Source organism: Myotis yumanensis, unplaced genomic scaffold (assembly GCF_028538775.1).
Source record: "Myotis yumanensis isolate MYYU_CA2020_CCGP unplaced genomic scaffold, mMyoYum1.0.hap1 SCAF_8, whole genome shotgun sequence".
In the NCBI taxonomy this organism is placed as follows: Eukaryota; Metazoa; Chordata; class Mammalia; order Chiroptera; family Vespertilionidae; genus Myotis; species Myotis yumanensis.
In genome coordinates, this window is record NW_027223759.1 from 15,582,387 (window position 1) to 15,601,712 (window position 19,326).

General features: G+C 34.0%; 1 protein-coding gene across 3 annotated transcripts in view; it reads right to left on the reverse strand.

The window, feature by feature from the left end:
* KANSL1L (KAT8 regulatory NSL complex subunit 1 like) overlaps positions 1-19,326 on the reverse strand; it is a 96,044-nt gene that overhangs the window by 38,097 nt on the left and 38,621 nt on the right. For 2 of the 3 annotated variants that reach the window (XM_070422040.1, XM_070422041.1), the window contains exons 5-6: positions 17,744-17,865; positions 2,197-2,401 (exon numbers count right to left, since the gene is read on the reverse strand). The exons of the other annotated variant lie outside the window; for it this stretch is intronic. In XM_070422040.1, the coding sequence (XP_070278141.1) occupies positions 2,197-2,401; positions 17,744-17,865 (327 nt within the window). The remainder of the gene's footprint in view (positions 1-2,196; positions 2,402-17,743; positions 17,866-19,326) is intronic. 3 annotated transcript variants of the gene reach the window in all.

A 19,326-nucleotide genomic window follows, 5' to 3' on the forward strand; every position in this document is an offset into this window, starting at 1 on the left:
ATATTAAATAATTATTTGTTGGGCATATACTATTGGGTAGTTACTGTTCAAGGCCCTGTATATTTAGAAATGTACATCCCTTTTCTCTAAAAAATTAAATGTAATGAAAAGATAAAAATAAATGATTATAATAAAAAATGTATTATAATAATACAGGATGTTACATCAATATATACCCCATAGTGGGGATGTCAAGAAAGGCTTCCTGAGAAAAATTACATTTATTAAGTTTAGAAAGGTAAATAAATATTAACCTGGAAATTTTAGGATAATTTTTGGATGGGGGCATTTGCTATTCTCCATCAGTATTTTTCGTCTCTGTTCCAATTATTCATTTAAAATGCTTTCTTTATTTCCCCATACCTTGTCAAAATTCTGTTTATCTTTGCCAATCTTTTATGATGCATTTCTTAGTACCTCTGACCAGACAAAGCCCAACCCAAACATATACTGTCTTTACTGATTTCTAGTACACAAAAGATCTGGTTTATTTTTGTTGTTATTAATGTAATGGGTAAGAACATGGTATTAAAATCAGACTTATTGCTTACTAGCTGTGTGACCTTGGGCAAGCTACTTAATGTCCCTAAAACTCAATTTCTGCACGCAAAGGAGGGACTAATAATAACCCATAGTTAAATGTTTGAGGATTAAATAAAACAACGTATTGAACATTCTTAGCACTGTGACTGGGATATGTAAATTATATGGTCTACTAGTAATAATAATCTTACACTTGTTTCTTTTTTTGCTAGAAGTTTTAAATTTGTTCACACCTTTCTAATCCAATTTTTACATTATCAAGGCACACATACGTATTTTAATAACATCTAGCAAATCCCCTAAATTATTCAGATTCTTTCCAGTCCATATATTATGGCATATTCACATGTAAAATATTGTTGATAGACAATTCTATTTGTAACTACAAAATTACAAAATCAATTTCAAAAATGTTATTTACCTATTGCTTTCAGCAACTTTAAATAAAAAACATTAAATATGACTTCATATGTAAGGTCATTAAATAAAAATATATTCCCATTTGTAAATTCTGAAATAAAACAAATATTTTCAAATTGGTGGAGCATACTAATAATAACTGCTACTAAATAGTAAAAATCAATCTATTAATAAAAACCAATTTGTCAGAATCCACATTCCTATTTATAATTGAATCCTACAAAGCCATATTTATAATTGGTTACTAATGAAATAAAGCATCTTGATTTTTATACAAGTATATTTTAAATACTTAATGTAGTCATAGAAACAATTATTAAGTGACAGCATCAAGATGAATTTCTTTCCTTTGACATACTCTTTAAAAATATATTGGGGGAAAAAGCATGTCATATAAGAACTAGAGATAAACTTATTTTGCCCTTCATCACAGTTTGTTTAAGTATGCATTGAGAGATAAATCCCTGACAATTTGCAAATAAATGAAAACTATGTTTTTCAAAAAGAATGCTTTTAAAAAATATATTTTATAATTTTTAGAAAGAGGGTAGAGAGGGAGAGAGAAAGAGCAACATCAATATGACAGTGAGACATCAATTGGCTGCCTCCTGAACACTCCCTACCAGGGATAGAGCCCACAGGCATGTGCCCTGACCAGGAATTGAACCAGCAGCCCTTTGGTGCATGGAATGACGCCCAAGTAACAGCCACAAAGGCCAGATGTTTTTAATGAAGTTTATTTTATTTGTAAAAAATGTATGTATGGACATAAAAATTGCACTGTTTACAGTCAGTCTAGAAAAAGGAAATGGAATGCTCACCAGGGTTAACAATTACCAAACCTAAGCAGAGAGCAATGCCATTTCCTCCAAAAGAACTGACAGCTATGAAGATTTTGCTTATTTTTCTTTACTAAGGAAAGAAATATGTGGGTTTTCCTTATTGCCCTTACCAGTAAAATTTAAAAAATAATCTTGATATGTAATTTTCCTTCAGGTTAGTTTTAGTAGTCAATTTTTAAAAATGGGGATGTGAGAAATTCAGAATACACTGCTGTTTAAAAATTATTAAATTCCACTAATACATTGTCAATACCTATTATGTCACTTATAAACTATATATTTAAAACTTTCTACATATAATTATTCTAAATAACTGTGCAGAATCCATATTTTTTTGTACATGAAATATATTGATGGTAAAATCATTCATGTTTCCTAAAGGCAAACTTACCTGCGGAGTCCCATACAAAGTAGGGCTCAATCTGTAGAGTTTTCTTTTGTGGAAACTCTGAAGTGGCCTTGTTCGAGCTGCTGTACTCATGACAGTCAAGGATGGAGATTTCAATCTTGTCCTGTCTTTTCTCCTTTTCTTACTGTGCTTCTGGTTAAGTAACCAGCTACTCGAGGAAGAGAGCTCATCTAAATTCTCTGAAGTACTGAAATGCCATGAAATAATTGGGGAGTGGAGGGAATAAAACAAAACAAACAAACAACAAAAAAGACAAAGAAAACTAAATGTAAATTGCCTTAATCTATTATGACAGAAAAGTATTAATTTTAGCCAACTTTGTGGTAACAATTGGTGAAAGAATCTATATGAATGGGGAATTACATATTCAAGCTGTGGAAATAATTTCTATTTCTATTTTCTCCTGCAAAACAAATATCCCATAGGTTAGAAATGGTCACATGGGTTCTCCAGTACTTCATGTATGTTACATAGTGTTGTAACTATTTAAATCTAATGATTTTTGCATATGGGTGAAATTACATAGGATTGTAAGTTTAAAATAGTGCTCATCTCATCACTGCATTAGTTGCTCTTAAGCACTACATACAATTCCAGTGAATTTTGAAACAAAAATGCAATCCTACTATATTTAGGATTTTCTTAAACTTCTAATGATAAAGTCATAATTATAATATAATGAAACAGATCACACAAAGTACATTTAGAAAGCATATTAATTTTATAATTATTCTTCAAATTAATTTTTAAACATTGTATTTAAATATTTTAAAGCTCAGAACCTCAGGAGGAAGTTAATGCTTATACCATACAAATTTAACTTCCTTTATATCAGTACATATATATAAAATAATTATGCTTTTCAGGTAATAAAACATACCAATTTCAACCTTACTGATATAGACAGAAGCTAGTCAATTTAGTATTCTCAAATCAACAAGTGAATCTGCTATATGTGATATATAAGTTCTAATCAATATCTAAGTTCTAAATGTGCTATTTAGTTCAAATAGAATCAATATTTAATGATAAATATAAGATATGGTTTCTCTACAGCAATATTACTGGTTTTAAATCAAATTTATGGTTGCTATAAAATATTCTATTAGCTTGTGGATAAAACAAGTAATTGAAGAATGACTGACACAGAAATAAGAAACAAAAAACAAAGGTACCTAAATGGCTTATGTTGGTAAAACCAAAGAAAATAATTAAATATGAATTTAGCAACTATCATACATTCAACAAATACATAATTGATTATGCACTATTGGTCAGGTCAGTATAGGAAAAAAAGCCTATAGTAACTATTTCACTTCAAAAATATTAACGAGTCTGCAGAAAGCTCTAGTCAATAATGTTTTAAGTCCCAGTTTATAACCACTCTAAAGATCTGAGAAAGACCTAACATAATGCTACTTTCAAATTAACAGATCCAATATATCCTGATGTTACTTTATGTGAAATATATGTCTTACTATGGAAAATTTTAAGTGCATCACTGCTAAATAACAGTTTTCTTTTGAGAAACCATCCATGAAACTGGGCTATCATGTCAAGGGTAACCAGAAGGCGTAGATGATAACCTTCTATCAAGTTAGGCACTTGGCAGGGCAGGTGGCTGGCACTGAATTGAGTCAAGGTCAGGAAGAAGAGAGGTTTCAGCTGGTAGTTGGTATCAGAGGTGATCAAGTCACAGAGCTAGGATCCAGGAAGGTGAGCATAGATCCAACACTAAAAAAGATTGTTTGTCCAGCAAGTTAGAAACAACTTTAGGAGTATTATACTGGATCCTTGAAAGAGCTAAGGGCTCTTATTCTAGGAGCCTGAAGCAGTTAACTAACTCTTCTATTTACAACTCTTTCATTGTTGATGAGCCCTTAGTTTCCCCCTTGTCACAGGAGGCTTAGTCCTAAAGAAGGTGAGCCACCATCTCCTCTTTGAATGATAACATAAGCTTTTGCACTGGCTAGAGGCTCACAAGCTGATTTAAAGAAAAGCTTGTCATTCGTGTCACTAAATGTTGTATTTTCAACTTTTTAAGGTAGCTAACATTATCATAGGAAAAAAAGTTTAGTTTTATTCTTTTTCTTAATTTAAGTATGTTCCAAGCTGCAGACAATTCATCCTTAGATGACACTAACACTTTCTAACTACTAAGGATCCTTGTAAAGTGTCATCAAAAGTTACCATTCTCGACCTATATACTGAAAACTAGAAAACATTATTAAAATAAATCAAAGAAGACACAAAGAAATGGAAAGATATTCTGTCTTCATGGTTTGAAAAAATCAACATAGTTTAAAATGACCCTATTACCCAAAGCAATATACAGGTTTAGGGAAACACCATCAAAATCCCAAAGGCATTTTTAAAAGAAGCAGAACCAAAATATCATCAGATTTCTATGGAACCACAAAAGACCCTGAATGGCAAAAGCAACCTTGAGAAAAAAAAATTTAAAAAAGAACAAAGCTGGAGTTTCACACTGGAAGTATTGTTAAATTATATCACAAAATGACAATAATCAAAACACATGGTATTGACAGAAAAACAGGAACACAGAACAATGGAACAGAATTGAGACTAGAAATAAACTCATTCATATATATATATATGCATATATATATATATGCATATATATATATATATATGCAAATATATAAATGGGCAAATAATTTTTGACAAAGGAACCAAAAACATACTATAGAGAAAAGAAAGCCTCTTCAATAAATGGTGCTGGGAAAATTGGAAAGCCACATGCAAAAGAATGAAACTAGACTGCTATCTGTCATCATATATTAAAATGAACTTGAAATGGATTAATGACCTAAATATAAGACTTGAAACAATAATCTACAAAGAAGAAAATATAGTACTAAACTTATGGACCTTGGTCTTAGAGAAGATGTTATGAATTTAGACCTCAAATGCAAGGGAAGTAAAAGCAAAAGTAAATTAATGGGACTATATCAAACTTAAAAGCTTCTGCATAGCAAAAGAAACTACCAAAAAAATAAAAAGGCAATGAACTGAATGGGAGAAAATATTTGCAAACAATACCTCCAATAAGTGGATGATATCCAAATATATATAAAGAACTCATATAACTCAACACCAAAAAACCCCAAACAATCCAATTAAAAAATGGGCAGAAGACCTGAACACTTTTCCCAAGAAGACATACAAATGGCCAACCAATTTATAAAAAGATGCTCAACATTAAAAATAAGCATTTTTGCATATGTTACATACTTCCTACACACATAATTTTTTAATAGTTACATGACATTCCATCCAGTGGTTATATAACATTCCCTATATACATTTATTTAAACATTCCTTATAGCATTGGGTTTTAGACTTATATTAATAGAGGTAAAAAGAGGAAAGCAATTTTTTCCTACTGCCATTACTTTAAAAATACAGCAGGGAATGTTTTGTTTTCTTACTGATGTTCTGTACATCTCTAATACAATCACTAATGTCATTCATATGCACCTAAAATTATGTTGAAAATTTCAACCTGGAATGGGCTGCTAACAAATGTTTTCTCATAACTGAGAAGTGACTATAAAATAGTATGAGGGTAAAAGAATTACTTTATATGTGATTAGTTTGCCAGTTTAACTGCAGTTTTTCAATTAGGATACCCAATTAGAAAGAATGTCTGCATTTCGTGCGGTAATTGCCATTAGTGGAAATAAATAGCACGGCAGTGATTCACTAAAATTTAATTTCATATCATATTCTGGGACTCATTAAAGCAAAACAAACAGCAGCAGCAACAATAAAAAACTAGACATTATTTCAAATAGAAATTCACTTTCTCCGAGATAATACCCCATAGGGTAAGCAAGGATCCATTTACAACATTTTATTTTCATTTTAGAGTCTGAGATCTAAAAACCAATAACTATCTCTATGATAGTAAAATGTAATGCTTCATTTGTATGAACACTCAATATTTTCAGTTGCTCAGTTCCTGGTGACTCATCTCAGACCCTGCTGCCAAGATTAACAAAGCCAAAAACAACAATTCTGACTCTGGCAGATACTGCCGCTAAATGAGAAATGGGGGCTGGGAATCAATGACTAACAAGTGGACAAACAGGTGCCCTGGAAAATAACTAACCAAGAGAATTTGCTGTAGCGATTGTGAGAAAGCATCATTAAAATATTTAAAAGCTGACCTTAAATACTTTTTAAAATTTATTATACAGGCAGTTCTATGTGGTTCACTAAAAAAATATTCAGAATAGGTGGCTAAACTTTAAAAATTCACAGTTTAAATTTCTTCTAACCTACTTATAAATAAAAACCACAACAAAATGTGATATAAAGCTAGGATATACATATATTTATTAAAAGATCTGCACTTATAAGAGTATTTATCTGGCAATCCAAGTATACAGAATACAGCTGAAATAGAAAAAGTCTGTTAAATAAACTAAAAAGATCTCAGTAAGCTCGTGCATGAAAGCTCACTCCTGTTGCTGTGCTGAGGCCTTCTCTCTTACTAGGGAATGTCTCTTACTACAGTACAGATGCATCTACCATTTTGGTCATCTGACTTTCTAATCCAGAGTTAAGTTAGATGAGAGGAAGCAGGACTGCAGGAAACAGCCCTGAGAGCAACAACTAAAATGTGGAAAAAGAAAGAAATATGGAATGCTTATTACCTGCAAAAAATCTTGAAAGACATTTCATTCATTCAACAAATATGTATTCATGCTCATGATGTGACTCTTACTGCTAGGAAAATAGCAGGTAATAAGACAGATAAACAAAAAAGTCCTACTCTTATGGAGTTTACTTTTTTATCCAGGAAGACAGATAATAAACAAGTTTAAAAAATAAAATGTCACACTTATTTCACTTGATCCTCATAAGGAGCCAGGATGCAGACTGTTCTCATTTCAACTGTGACATAAAGTTGCCTAAAATCACAATGCTACCAAGTGGCAGAGCTGGGATTAATCTCAGAACTGATTCCAAAGTGATATTCTTAATGGTGCGTTTTCTTCATAGCACTTTATCAGGCTATAAAATTACATTTATTTGTGCAATTATTCGGTTGATATCATTTTCACCTACAAACTAGACTCTATTCCACGAGGACAGAGACCACATTTTTTTGTTCAAACATCGCAAAAATGGTATATATATCTGCTGTGCCCAATCCAATGCCTGATGCACTGAAGTTGCTCAGTAGGTATTTGTTAACTATTAAGTGAATTATTTTACAGATATACAACTATTAATAGCCCCTGAGGATGTGGTCATAGTGATGAGCCTGAGTTACCAAAAAATGGAATTAGTTCAGTATCATCCTAGAAAGGCAATGTGTAATAAATTTTATTAAAACAATTCTTACCAAATGGTTTATTTTAAAGTTTTTGGCACCTGGGTAGAATCATCATTCCTCCTACTGTCTTGGGTACCTTTTTCCATAATACCTTCTAGGTTACTAACACATGTTGGGTAATTTCTATTTACTAAATTTCTTGAGTTAACCTAACATAAAATTATTATGCCCAAAGCAAAGCATAATAGTGGTGTTATAAAAAAATATACATTTTAGACTGTATTGAAACTTTTATGTTTTTATTTTTCATGTGTTTGAAAAAAAGGGAATTCCTCAAAAATAAAAATTTACTTGAAGAATATTAGCACTAGAAGCTATTTTAGAAAATATTTGTGTCCCAGTAAATTTAAAGATAAAGAAGTGAGATGTAAAGAAATGAATGACTTGCCCAAGGTCACAAAATGTCTAAAACAAAAAGAATATGTAAAATGTGTGTACTCCCATAACCACCAGTTACCCTAAAGCTACTAAATTATTTTAAAAAACACTATAATTGAATAAGAATAAACAAACATTAAAACTTGGGGGGGGGGGGGCGGTGAGGAGTAAGAGATTAAATACCCCAAGATGGTTTTTTCAGAAGGTATGTTTTAGGTAATATGAGAATAAAACCTAACAGTGTAAGTTACAGTATCCCATACAAACTAAGCAGACCAAAGGATAGCAACTTTATATCTTCCCAAGAGATGTGACTCCCAATACTTGTATAATGAATGTCTTTAGTAATAGCTGGCCTATAAATCTTTATAGGACCCCAAATCTTTATCCTAACTCAAGCCACTTTGAAGCACTTTTAAAAAAAAGTAACTATAGTTCTAAATCAATGACTAGTATGCTGCCCAAGGAAAGAAATAACAGATTGTATCTACAATTATTACATACATTATGTCATTATGTAAAAATATCAATGGCTAATATTATTAAGCTGTTTCTTCTGTACCAAGCATTGTTCTAAGATACATATATTATCTCATTTACTTCTCACAGACCATATACTGTATGTTTACTGTATGATAATCATATCTGCAAGACATACATTTAACTCTTAGTGATCTGTTGAGTAATAAACTATATTTTAATAGATCTAACATGTACCTTTTAAAATAATATGACTGTAGAAACTGGGTTAGAGGAAGACTAAATGACTGTCAAATGTTGGTTAAGACTTTATAAAACCTTAGGAACAAAGAGACTATAAATATTTAGATACCACAAGACTTTAAGAACACATAAAGCAAATATATATTTATCTTTAGTAAATTACTAAATTTCCTGTTACTTTTATTTTTTTAACATTTTTATTGATTTCATGGAGGAAGGGAGAGGGAGAGAGAGATAGAAACATCAATGATGACAGAGAATCATCAATTGGCTGCCTCCTGCACACCCTACACTGGGAATCGATCCCGTAACCCGGGCATGTGCCCTTGACTGGAATCGAACCTGGGACCCCTCAGTACGAAGGCCGACACTCTATCCACTGAGCCAAACTGGCAAGGGCTCCTTTTACTTTTAAATATACCTTTTGTCTATATCTACAAACAGTCTGCAACTTCCTAATTTTAACAATATGATCACAGGATTAGCATGAATAATGTCATTTAAATGTATTTTCAAAATTATGATGACCATTGTATTTTCTAGTTATCCTTCTTTTAAAAATTGATTTTCAAAGAGAGAGGAAGGGAGAGGGATAGAGATAAAAACATCAAGAGAGGAACATCATTGATCAACTGCCTACTGGACATCCTCTACTGGTGATGGGGCCCACAATCAGGGCATGTGCCCTGACCAGGAATCGAACCGTGACCTCTTGGTTCCTGGTTTGACACTCAACCACTGAGCAACACTGGCTGGGCTCTAGTTATTCTTTTGGAAGTATATGATTTGTACCCTCATTTTCTTAACTTTTTATTGTGAAATATAAGGTACCTATAGATAAGTGCATAAAACATTTATTTTATGTTTAACTTGTAAATATGAAGCAACACCTACTTGTCTACTCTGCCATAAACACTACTCAGGTCAAGAAATGAAACATTATCAGCACTTAAGAAGCCTCCTCCCCCATATGGACCTCATCAAAAGTTAAATTCATACTTTTACCAGCCTCCTGAATAATTCAAGGACCTGAGAACAATTTATATTTACCTTCCTCCTGACCAATATGCTATTGTTACTATAGACTTTTTAAAAAACGCCATTAGACATATTTTACTATTTGTTTACATATACCCACCCAGTTATTTACATTTTATTTGTTCTTTCATCTCAATGACCTATAGAGGATCATCACTTTCTATGGCCTGAAGCACATCCTTTATCGTTATCAATTAATAACTAGAATCTACTAGTGACAAACTCAGTTTTATTTATCTGAAAACATTTGTACTTCACACTCAGACTTCAAAGATGTTTTCTCTAGTTACAGATTTTCTAGGTAAACAGTTATTTTCTTTCAACACATGGAAGATACCATTCCACTCTGACTCCAATTATTACTCTTGAGAAGTCAGCTGTCAGTTGAATCGTGGCTTTAATCAAGGCATTGTCTTTCTCCTCCAAGACCTCCACTGTTGCTTTTAGATGTTCCCTGGGTCTTTCTTCTTCTTCTTCTTTTTTTTCTTTCTCTCAGATTTTCTCTATATTTTTAGGGGTAGATTTCTTATTTGTCCTGGCTTCCTGAATTTGGTGTATTTCATTAAATCAGGTAATTTTTCAGCCAGTACCTATTTAAATATTGCTCCTGCTTCATTCTCTATATCATCTTCCAGGTCTCAAATTAAGTCTCATATTAGACCTGCTCAATGTGGTCTCCACAATTTTTTTTAATTAAATCTTTATTGTTCAGATTACATTAGTTATTCTTTTTTCCCACCATAACTCCCCTCCACCCAGTTCCCACCCCACCCACCGCCCTCACTCCCCACCCACTGTCCTAATCCATAGGTGCACGATTATTGTCCAATCTCTTCCCTCACCCCCCACATCCCTTCCCGCCCCCCCCACCCCCGAGAATAGTCAGTCCATTCCCATTCTATGTCCCTGATTCTATTACAATCACCAGTTCATACTGTTCATCAGATTATTTATTCACTTGATTTTTAGATTCACTTGTTGATAGATGTGTATTTGTTGTTCATAATTTGTATCTTTACCTTTTTCTTCTTCTTCCTCTTCTTAAAGGATACCTTTCAGTATTTCATATAATACTGGTTTGGTGGTGATGAACTCCTTTAGCTTTTTCTTATCTGTGAAGCTCTTTATCTGGCCTTCACTTCTGAATGGTAGCTTTGCTGGATAAAATAGTCTTAGTTGTAGGTTCTTGGTATTCATCACTTTGAATATTTCTTGCCACTCCCTTCTGGCCTGCAAAGTTTCTGTTGAGAAATCAGCTGATAGTCCTATGGGTATTCCCTTGTAAGTAACTGATTTTCTTTCTCTTGCTGCTTTTAGGATTCTCTCTTTGTCTTTTGCTCTTGGAATTTTAATTATGATGTGTCTTGGTGTGGTCCTCTTTGGATTCCTTCTGTTTGGGGTTCTCTGCACTTCCTGGACTTGTAAGTCTATTTCTTTCACCAGGTAGGGGAAGTTTTCTGTCATTATTTCTTCAAATAGGTTTTCAATATCTTGCTCTCTCTCTTCTTCTGGCACCCCTATAATTCGATGTTGGTACGCTTGAAGCTGCCCCAGAGGCTCCTTACACTATCTTCGTATTTTTCGATTCTTTTTTCATTTTGCTTTTCCAGTTGGGTGTTTTTTGCTTCTTCGTATTTCAAATCTTTGACTTGATTCTTGCAATCCTCTGGTCTGCTGTTGGGAGTCTGTACAATATTCTTTTTTTTTTTTTTTTTTTAAATATATTTTATTGATTTTTTACAGAGAGGAAGGGAGAGAGAGAGAGAGTTAGAAACATCGATGAGAGAGAAACATCGATCAGCTGCCTCCTGCACATCTCCTACTGGGGATGTGCCCACAACCCAGGTACATGCCCTTGACCGGAATCGAACCTGGGACCTTTTAGTCCGCAGGTCGACGCTCTATCCACTGAGCCAAACCGGTTTCGGCAGTACAATATTCTTTATTTCAGTCAGTGTATGCTTAATTTCTAGTTGGTTCTTTATTACAACATCGAGGATTTCACCAGTCTTCTTGAAGATCTCACTACATTTATCGGCGGTCTCACCAGTCTTCTTGAAGATCTCACTACATTTATCGGCGGCTTCTAGACAGTTCTTTAAAGACCTTAAAAGTGTGGTTTTGAACTCTATATCCAACAGTTTGCTTTCCTCCAATTCTGTCGTTTGTGTCCTGTTTCTTTGTCTCGGCATTTTTTATGCTTCGCTGTGTCGATAGAGTGCCTTTCTGTGTCAAGTGTCCCAATTACCTGAGGTAGACCCTCTTGGTGCACCCCCTTGTGAGCTTTATGCACAGTCTTGTTGTAATTAAGCCTTGATTGTTGTAGTTATCACTGGGAGGAATTGACCTCCAGGCCAATTGGCTGTGAGAATCAGCTGTGTCTGCAGTGGGAGAACTTCTGTCCTGGAGACACCCCTCTGGGGCTAGACTTGCTTTGATGGGGCTTTGGTGCTCACTGAGTTGGCCCCCTGAGTGTGTCTTTTATGGTTCCACAGAGCTGCAAACTGGATGGTCCCACTCTGACCTCTGGGCTTCCTGGCACCTGGATCTCTAGGGAGGTTGCTAATCTAGCCTTTGCCTGAGGCTATCCAGCAAAAGTCTCCCTGCAGGGCTTGGGTGGGGCGGGTCCCAGGGGATCAACAGGACGGGGTTAGCAATTATGGCTGCTCTCAGTCTTGCCCTCAGAAACTCTGCTTCTCAGTGTCCCATTAATCGCTGCAAGCCCCTAGGAGAGAAAGGTGCCCTTGGGTTCTGACCAATGCCAGACAGTCCCGCTTCTCCCGTATGAGTCTGGGTCCCTAGAGACTCACCTGGAACTGGAGCTCAGAGCCTGAGACTCCCTCCCAATTGAAAACGACAACCGCAACCTCAGCTGCCAGCCCACTCCGCACGCACCTCCGCACCTTAGTATTTCACCTCCGCACTGCGCCTCCTCTGAGCCTCGGTATGCTTTTCTCTTTCTTTCTAGTTGTAGAATTTCCACTCAGCCAGCCTTCCTGTGGTTCTGGATGATGTCCGTTCCGTCTTTTAGTTGTATTTTCGAAGTGGTTGTGCAAGGCAGCAATCTCCGGTGTTTACCTATGCTGCCATCTTGGTTTCTCCGGTCTCCACAATTTGTAAATAACTCTGTGCTTTCCATTGTTTTGTCTCTTTTCCTACATTCTGGAATTTGTCTTCTAATCTATCTTTGTTAAACATTCTCTCTTCAATGTGTCATTGCTACAAACTTACTTAGTTTTTAATTTCAATATTTTTTAGACATTTTATTTGGACCTTTTTCAAATGTGCTATGTCACTTTTATAGTTTCTTTCCTGCAGATATTTTCAAGTTTATCGTTTATTTCTAAAATCAGTACAAGCACTGTTTTTTAAATAATCAGTTTGATCATTCTAAAATCTGAAAACTTTATGAACTCTTTTTGCTGTTGTTTACTCTTTATTCTACTCTTATTGCTCTGTCTCCTCAGATGCTTGATTACGTTTGACTGTATACTAATCATTGACCTTGAAAAATTAATCCTGAGAATTTCCTGTGGCTAAGAAAGAAGGTGCCTTCCTCCGGAGAGAATATGCATTTGCCTCTGTCATGTATCTTAGAGTATTAACCATTCCAGAACCATTTTAAACTAGAGATTCCTTAGATGACTCATTGATGAAAATTCCATGTGAAAGTCCCTACCATGGTCAGACCATCTCAAAAAATATATATGCTTTTTCTTTTATCTTCTGCTCTGCTCAGCACCAAGGCAAATCTACCAAATGGTACCCAAGCAGTGGAAAAGGGAAACAGTTTACCTTCTGATTACATTTACTGTAAGGATGTAGCCCCTGGAGGAGGGTTGTCCTAGCTCCTCTTCCTACCATATACAAGGCCATGGCTTTCTCTTCCTCTCACCCTACAAACTATTAAAACTTCATTTGATTTTTCTGGATTTAGCTTTGATTTCTCTCTCTCTCTCTCTCTCTCTCTCTCTCCACACAGAGCTAACAAAACCTCAACTAAATTTTGTCAGAATTTGGCCTCAGACAAAATTTGATTGCTGTGCTTTACTTAGTTTTCTGGGTGCTTGTTTTTTTCTTAGTTTGTGGCTTAGAAATATCATTAAAAACATTCACTTATTTCTCATTTTCAAAATAAACAATAAAATACTATTATACAATCCAGCAATTCTACTTTTGGGTATATATCCAAAACATTAAAAGCAGGGACTCATACAAGTGTTTGTATACCCATGTTCATATTCATAGCAGCATTATCAGCAATAGCCAAAAGGTAGAAGCGACCTGAATGTTCATGCAAGGATCAATGAAAAAATGAAACATGGTCTAAACATAAAATAGCCTATTATTCAACCTTAAAAAAGGAAGGGAATGTTGACACATGCTACAATATGCATTAACCTTGACAACATTATACTAAGTGAAATAAGCCAGTCACAAAAGGACAAATACTGTAAGATTTCACTTACATGAAGTACCTAGAGTAGTCAAATTCATAGAGACACAAAGTAGAATGGTGGTTGCCAAGGACTGGAAAGAAGGAAGAATGGGAAGTTATTGTTTAATGGGTGTTTCAGTTTAGGAAGATGAAAAAGTTTCTGGAGATGAATGATGGTGATTGCTGTGCAACAATATGAATGTACTTACTGCCACTAAATTTAAAAGTGGTTACAATGGTAAATGTTATATTATATACATTTTACCAGAAGTTTTAAAATTCTTATTCAAATGATGAATTTTCTTACCTTCACATTTACTTATATACATAAAATGAATAGTATTTATATGCTTAATAGGGACATCTTCAGAAAGCACTTTGTGTCAAGTCTGAATAACATTAAACATACTGAGCCTTTACTCTTGAAAATCTTTGAATATGAGAGATGTTGACTTCATATATAATTATATGCAAAGAAAACAATAACAACATATTGGAAAAATAGCAAGATATAAGAAATAAAACTATGCCTCAATTTGACATTAGTCACAGGGTCAAAAGGCTCATAAATACATAAATTATACATTGCTTCAATACAGATACCTTTAAATAAAGTTTTCATAAGTTACTATATGACTATAACCTTTCATTAATTTTCAAAACTACTGTAATATCCTCAAATGAGGGTAATGTAAAATAATCCGTTAAATTCGTAGAATATCACTACTAAGCATTTATTTTATAAAAAGTTGAATTAGAGGATACAATTTTAAATTCTTAACTAGTTTTACCAATATCAATTAAGTACTTCTTAAAATATTGTTAAGGGGTTTAAAAAAAAAAAACACACCTAAAAACCACATAATATGGCCCTGACCGGTTTGGCTCAGTGGATAGAGCGTCGGCCTGGGGACTGAAGGGTCCCAGGTTCGATTCCGGTCAAGGGCATGTACCTTGATTGCGGGCATATCTCCAGTAGGGGGTGTGCAAGAGGCAGCTGGTTGATGTTTCTCTCTCATTGATGTTTCTAACTCTCTATCCCTCTCCCTTCCTCTCTGTAAAAATCAATAAAATATATTTTAAAAAAAACAAAAACAAAAAACAAACAAACAAAAAAAACCACATAATATCCTTTTCCAGGGATGCGCTGCTCATGCTACAATAAGAGGGGGAGGACAAAAAGAAGGAGCAATGTCTTATTTGTTAATGTCTATCCATATCTTTACCTAACTCCTCCAACTCTATTTCCCACTCTTAATTTGGCTACAATCACTTTATAGACAACTGCATCTACACCCATCTTAATCTCTCTCACGCCACTCATAAGAACATGTATTTCCTTCCGTCATAAGGTCCCTCCATCATAAGTTGGTGATATGTAGTTCTACATTCCCCATCTCTAGCTCTTTCCCTTCCCTTTATTTTAATAAAGTTACATTTCTTCCACCTTTAAAGAAAAATACATGACTTGACCTTGTACATCCAATTTATAACGGAGTGAACTATGATACATTTCAGGACATTTCTTTGGCATCTAACACAACTACCACATAGTCTCAAAATTTACCACTTTTCATTTAGAGTCATTACTCTCTTATCTGCAATATATTCCAGTTTCTATGTTGGTTTTATGGAATATATTTTATGGCAGATATTGTCATGTAGAATTTTTACAGAAACTTTAATGAGACCAGGAGTATTTCCCAAATCTTTTGCTTCACACAGCAGTTTGCTGGTTATCTGGCAGCAAAGCATTTAAAATTTGCTCACTTTCTCTTTGATAAAAAGTAGCTATATTATATTTTCTAGCAAATGTTAGAGAATAAAACAATCTTTCTTTGAAGGGAAATACAACATTTTGACTAAAAATGTGAAAACAAATGCTTTTTGAAAGAAATTTGTTATATACAAAGTATTTTGAAAAAAGTGTTGATTGTTGCCAAAAATAAATTAATAAGTTAGTAAAATTAAGAAGATTAATTAAAATACATATTAGCATACTTCAAAGAGGTAGAAAACAAATTTTTATCTACTTTTAAATCTATCAAACAAAGAATTTTAGTAAGTTTGAACCTGTTACAAACTTTCAAAAATAAACCTTCCAAATACTTTACAGGAACAACTATTTGACAGCAGGAAAAATGGCAATTACTGCCTGGTTTCAACAAGAACCTTTGAACTATTAGACAGGATTGAAAAAGTAAGATTTAGTAAACACAGCCAATGTTACATTTCTTTCCTCTGGATGTATGTACCTTTACTAGGTATCTTTTTCAACTATGACAGCTATTAAAAATCAATAGGAAGACAACTGCATGTAATTCCATTATCATTATATGATATTTTAAAAAATTACACAGTTCACTACAAGTTCTTTAAAAGTGGTGACTTCGTCTTCTTCATCTTTGTATCCCTAGGACTTTGACTATATGGCATACACCAAACAGTTATACAATAAATACTCTGTGAATGAATGACCAAATATTCAGGCAAGTACACTAAAATGAAAATACATACACACACTCACACACATACCTAAGTATGCATGTAATACCTAGTTAGGTAAACAAAATATTACCTAAAATGGGTAGCCTAAAATCACAATGCACATACATCAATTTGATGGTGTTAATGGCTCAACTCTTAATTATAATTTCTTAATTAAGATATGTTCTCATAAATAAATATATCAGAATTGTCCTACCTATAACATGTGAGAATCTTAACTTACAAAGTGAATCATCAGTGATACAAGGAATAAATATAAAGTAAAATAATAATAATAAAGCAAAACTAGTAAAAAAGAACTGTTTCTTTAACAAAACAATGGCTAAATGACCCAGCATAAATAAAACTGTAAAAGTATTAAAAATTAAACTTTCAAAATAACAAGTTCAAACTAAAAATCAAATAACAGCATTTTTATTTTAAGACTTGGTTTATATCCAACTATCTCATTAAGAATGCGATGATTACTTAGCATAATTTTCACAATCGTATACATTTTGCTTTCAAGCTATATTTAAAATTTTTAATAATAAATCACATAATTACATACACACTTAGTCCTCTATAGTACATTACAATTTTATTGGAGAAAAATTAGATGCAGCCACAAAATTATATTCTATTAACATCTTTAATTCTAATTGCATCTCTGAAAGGAAAAACTCAGAGAAAAGCAAGCAAAATAAAAGAGAACAAATGCTGTTCCCAAAAAAGGATTAGGATTCAAAATATATATATATATATTAGATATAACATAATAAATTGCTTATTTAATGATTATAGGATCATACACAAAATGACTGAAAATGTATTAAATAAAACAGTAATCTGTAGCAAACAGTAAAACTGTTTTTCTTTTTTTACAAATATCATAAAACTTCCTGAAAAGCTGTCTCCATTATTCTCAGGCTTGTAGTTACCCTACCTATATAAGTTTGATGTTGTCCAAAAACGTACCCATGGTTTATTCATTGAACTCTCATAGTGCTTAAGTAAGGAAAAAAAGCAGCTGAAATACTTAAAAATTAAACAAGCAAAGCCAAACTTAGAAGCAAAACGATCTCGTTGTTACTTACCTCCTGGAAATGCCATTAGCCAGACATTTATGGCTACAGGACTTGGAGGGGAGGGGTGATGAAGTTGGGGACATGTTGAGAGGGGCTATCAAACTGTTGATGATCTCAGTCAACTGTGCACTCTGCAAGAAAACAGTCAACTACTAAGCAAGAAGTGAATTAAATCTCAGGTCTTCCGTGTCTATTAAATGTTTAACTTCTCATGAAACGAGTATACGTTTTTAGTAAATATAGGGACAGGCAAAAGTAGATTTACAGTTGTGAGTATACAAAACAGTTTATTCTTGTATTATTATTTATAACTAGAGGCCTGGTGCACAAAATTTGTGTACTGGGGGTGGGGGCTTCAACCCGGCCTGCTCCCTCTCATAGTCTGGGACCCCTTGCTCCTTACCGCTTTGCTCACTGCCCCTTAGCGCTGCTGTGGAGGTGGGAGAGGCTCCTGCCACCACCACTGCACTCGCTAGCCATGAGCCTGGCTGAGCAGCACTTCCCCTTTGGGAGCACAATGACCACCAGGGAGCAGCTACTGCGTTGAGTGTCTGCCCCCTTGTGGTCAGTGCATCATAGCGACCGGTCATTCTGGTTGTTCTGCCATAATGGTCGCTTAGGCTTTTATTATATAGATTATTGTATTATTTTCTATAGAATCGACTGTAAACCTACTTTTGCCCATCCCTATTATATGTATTCTAAACTACAAAGATGATTAGACCACTACTGATACTGTATTTCATATAAGTAAATTTACATTTTAAAGTACTACTCCTTTTTCATGTCCTTTTTTCGTTACAGTTTCATTATCTACTTATCCTGTCTTCTAAAACATTTGAATTCAGGTAACAGAATCTATATAATAGTTTGAGCTAGCCAAATTAACACTTGGAGTGGGGGAAACGAGTTAAGTCGGCTCGCGTGAATTGCGCGTACTCCGCGGGAGCCGTCTTAACTCGGTTCATATAGATTTGCGGCGGAGTGCGGGAAATGTGTAAACTCGGGCCGACTGTAACTGCGTATTACCAAATATTTGTTTGTTTGCCGTTCACAAAGATACCTACCTGCGTATGCGAACCGTTTCATACCCATTGGGGTAATAGGTATCATAAAAATCCCTGATTTTGCGCGGGAAACCTAAATAATTGCCCGCGCCATCTTATATTTTGGCGGGAAATTCACCCCACACCGGAGTGTTAATAACAATCATAGCTATGATTTATTAAATGTGTAGTATGTGCCAGACACTATACTAGGCACAAGAATATTTCTAATCGTTACAACTAACCTATAAAGTAGATAATATGATTTTACTACATATAACATCAATTACAGATGAGGAAATTGAAACAAATTCCTCATCTGTAATTGATGTTATATGTAGTAAAATAGTTTAAGCTGCTTGACCAAGGATTATAAAGTTGGTAAGAAATGAAGCTGTGATTCAAATTCAGGTTTTAATTTCATGCCACAACTGCTTCTTAATATTTTTTCTAATTAAAAAATATCATGTTGGGGGTATCAAAATTTTTATTGCTCCTCATCCGAAACTTAAATATATGTAATATATTTATAATGTGTAATAAATA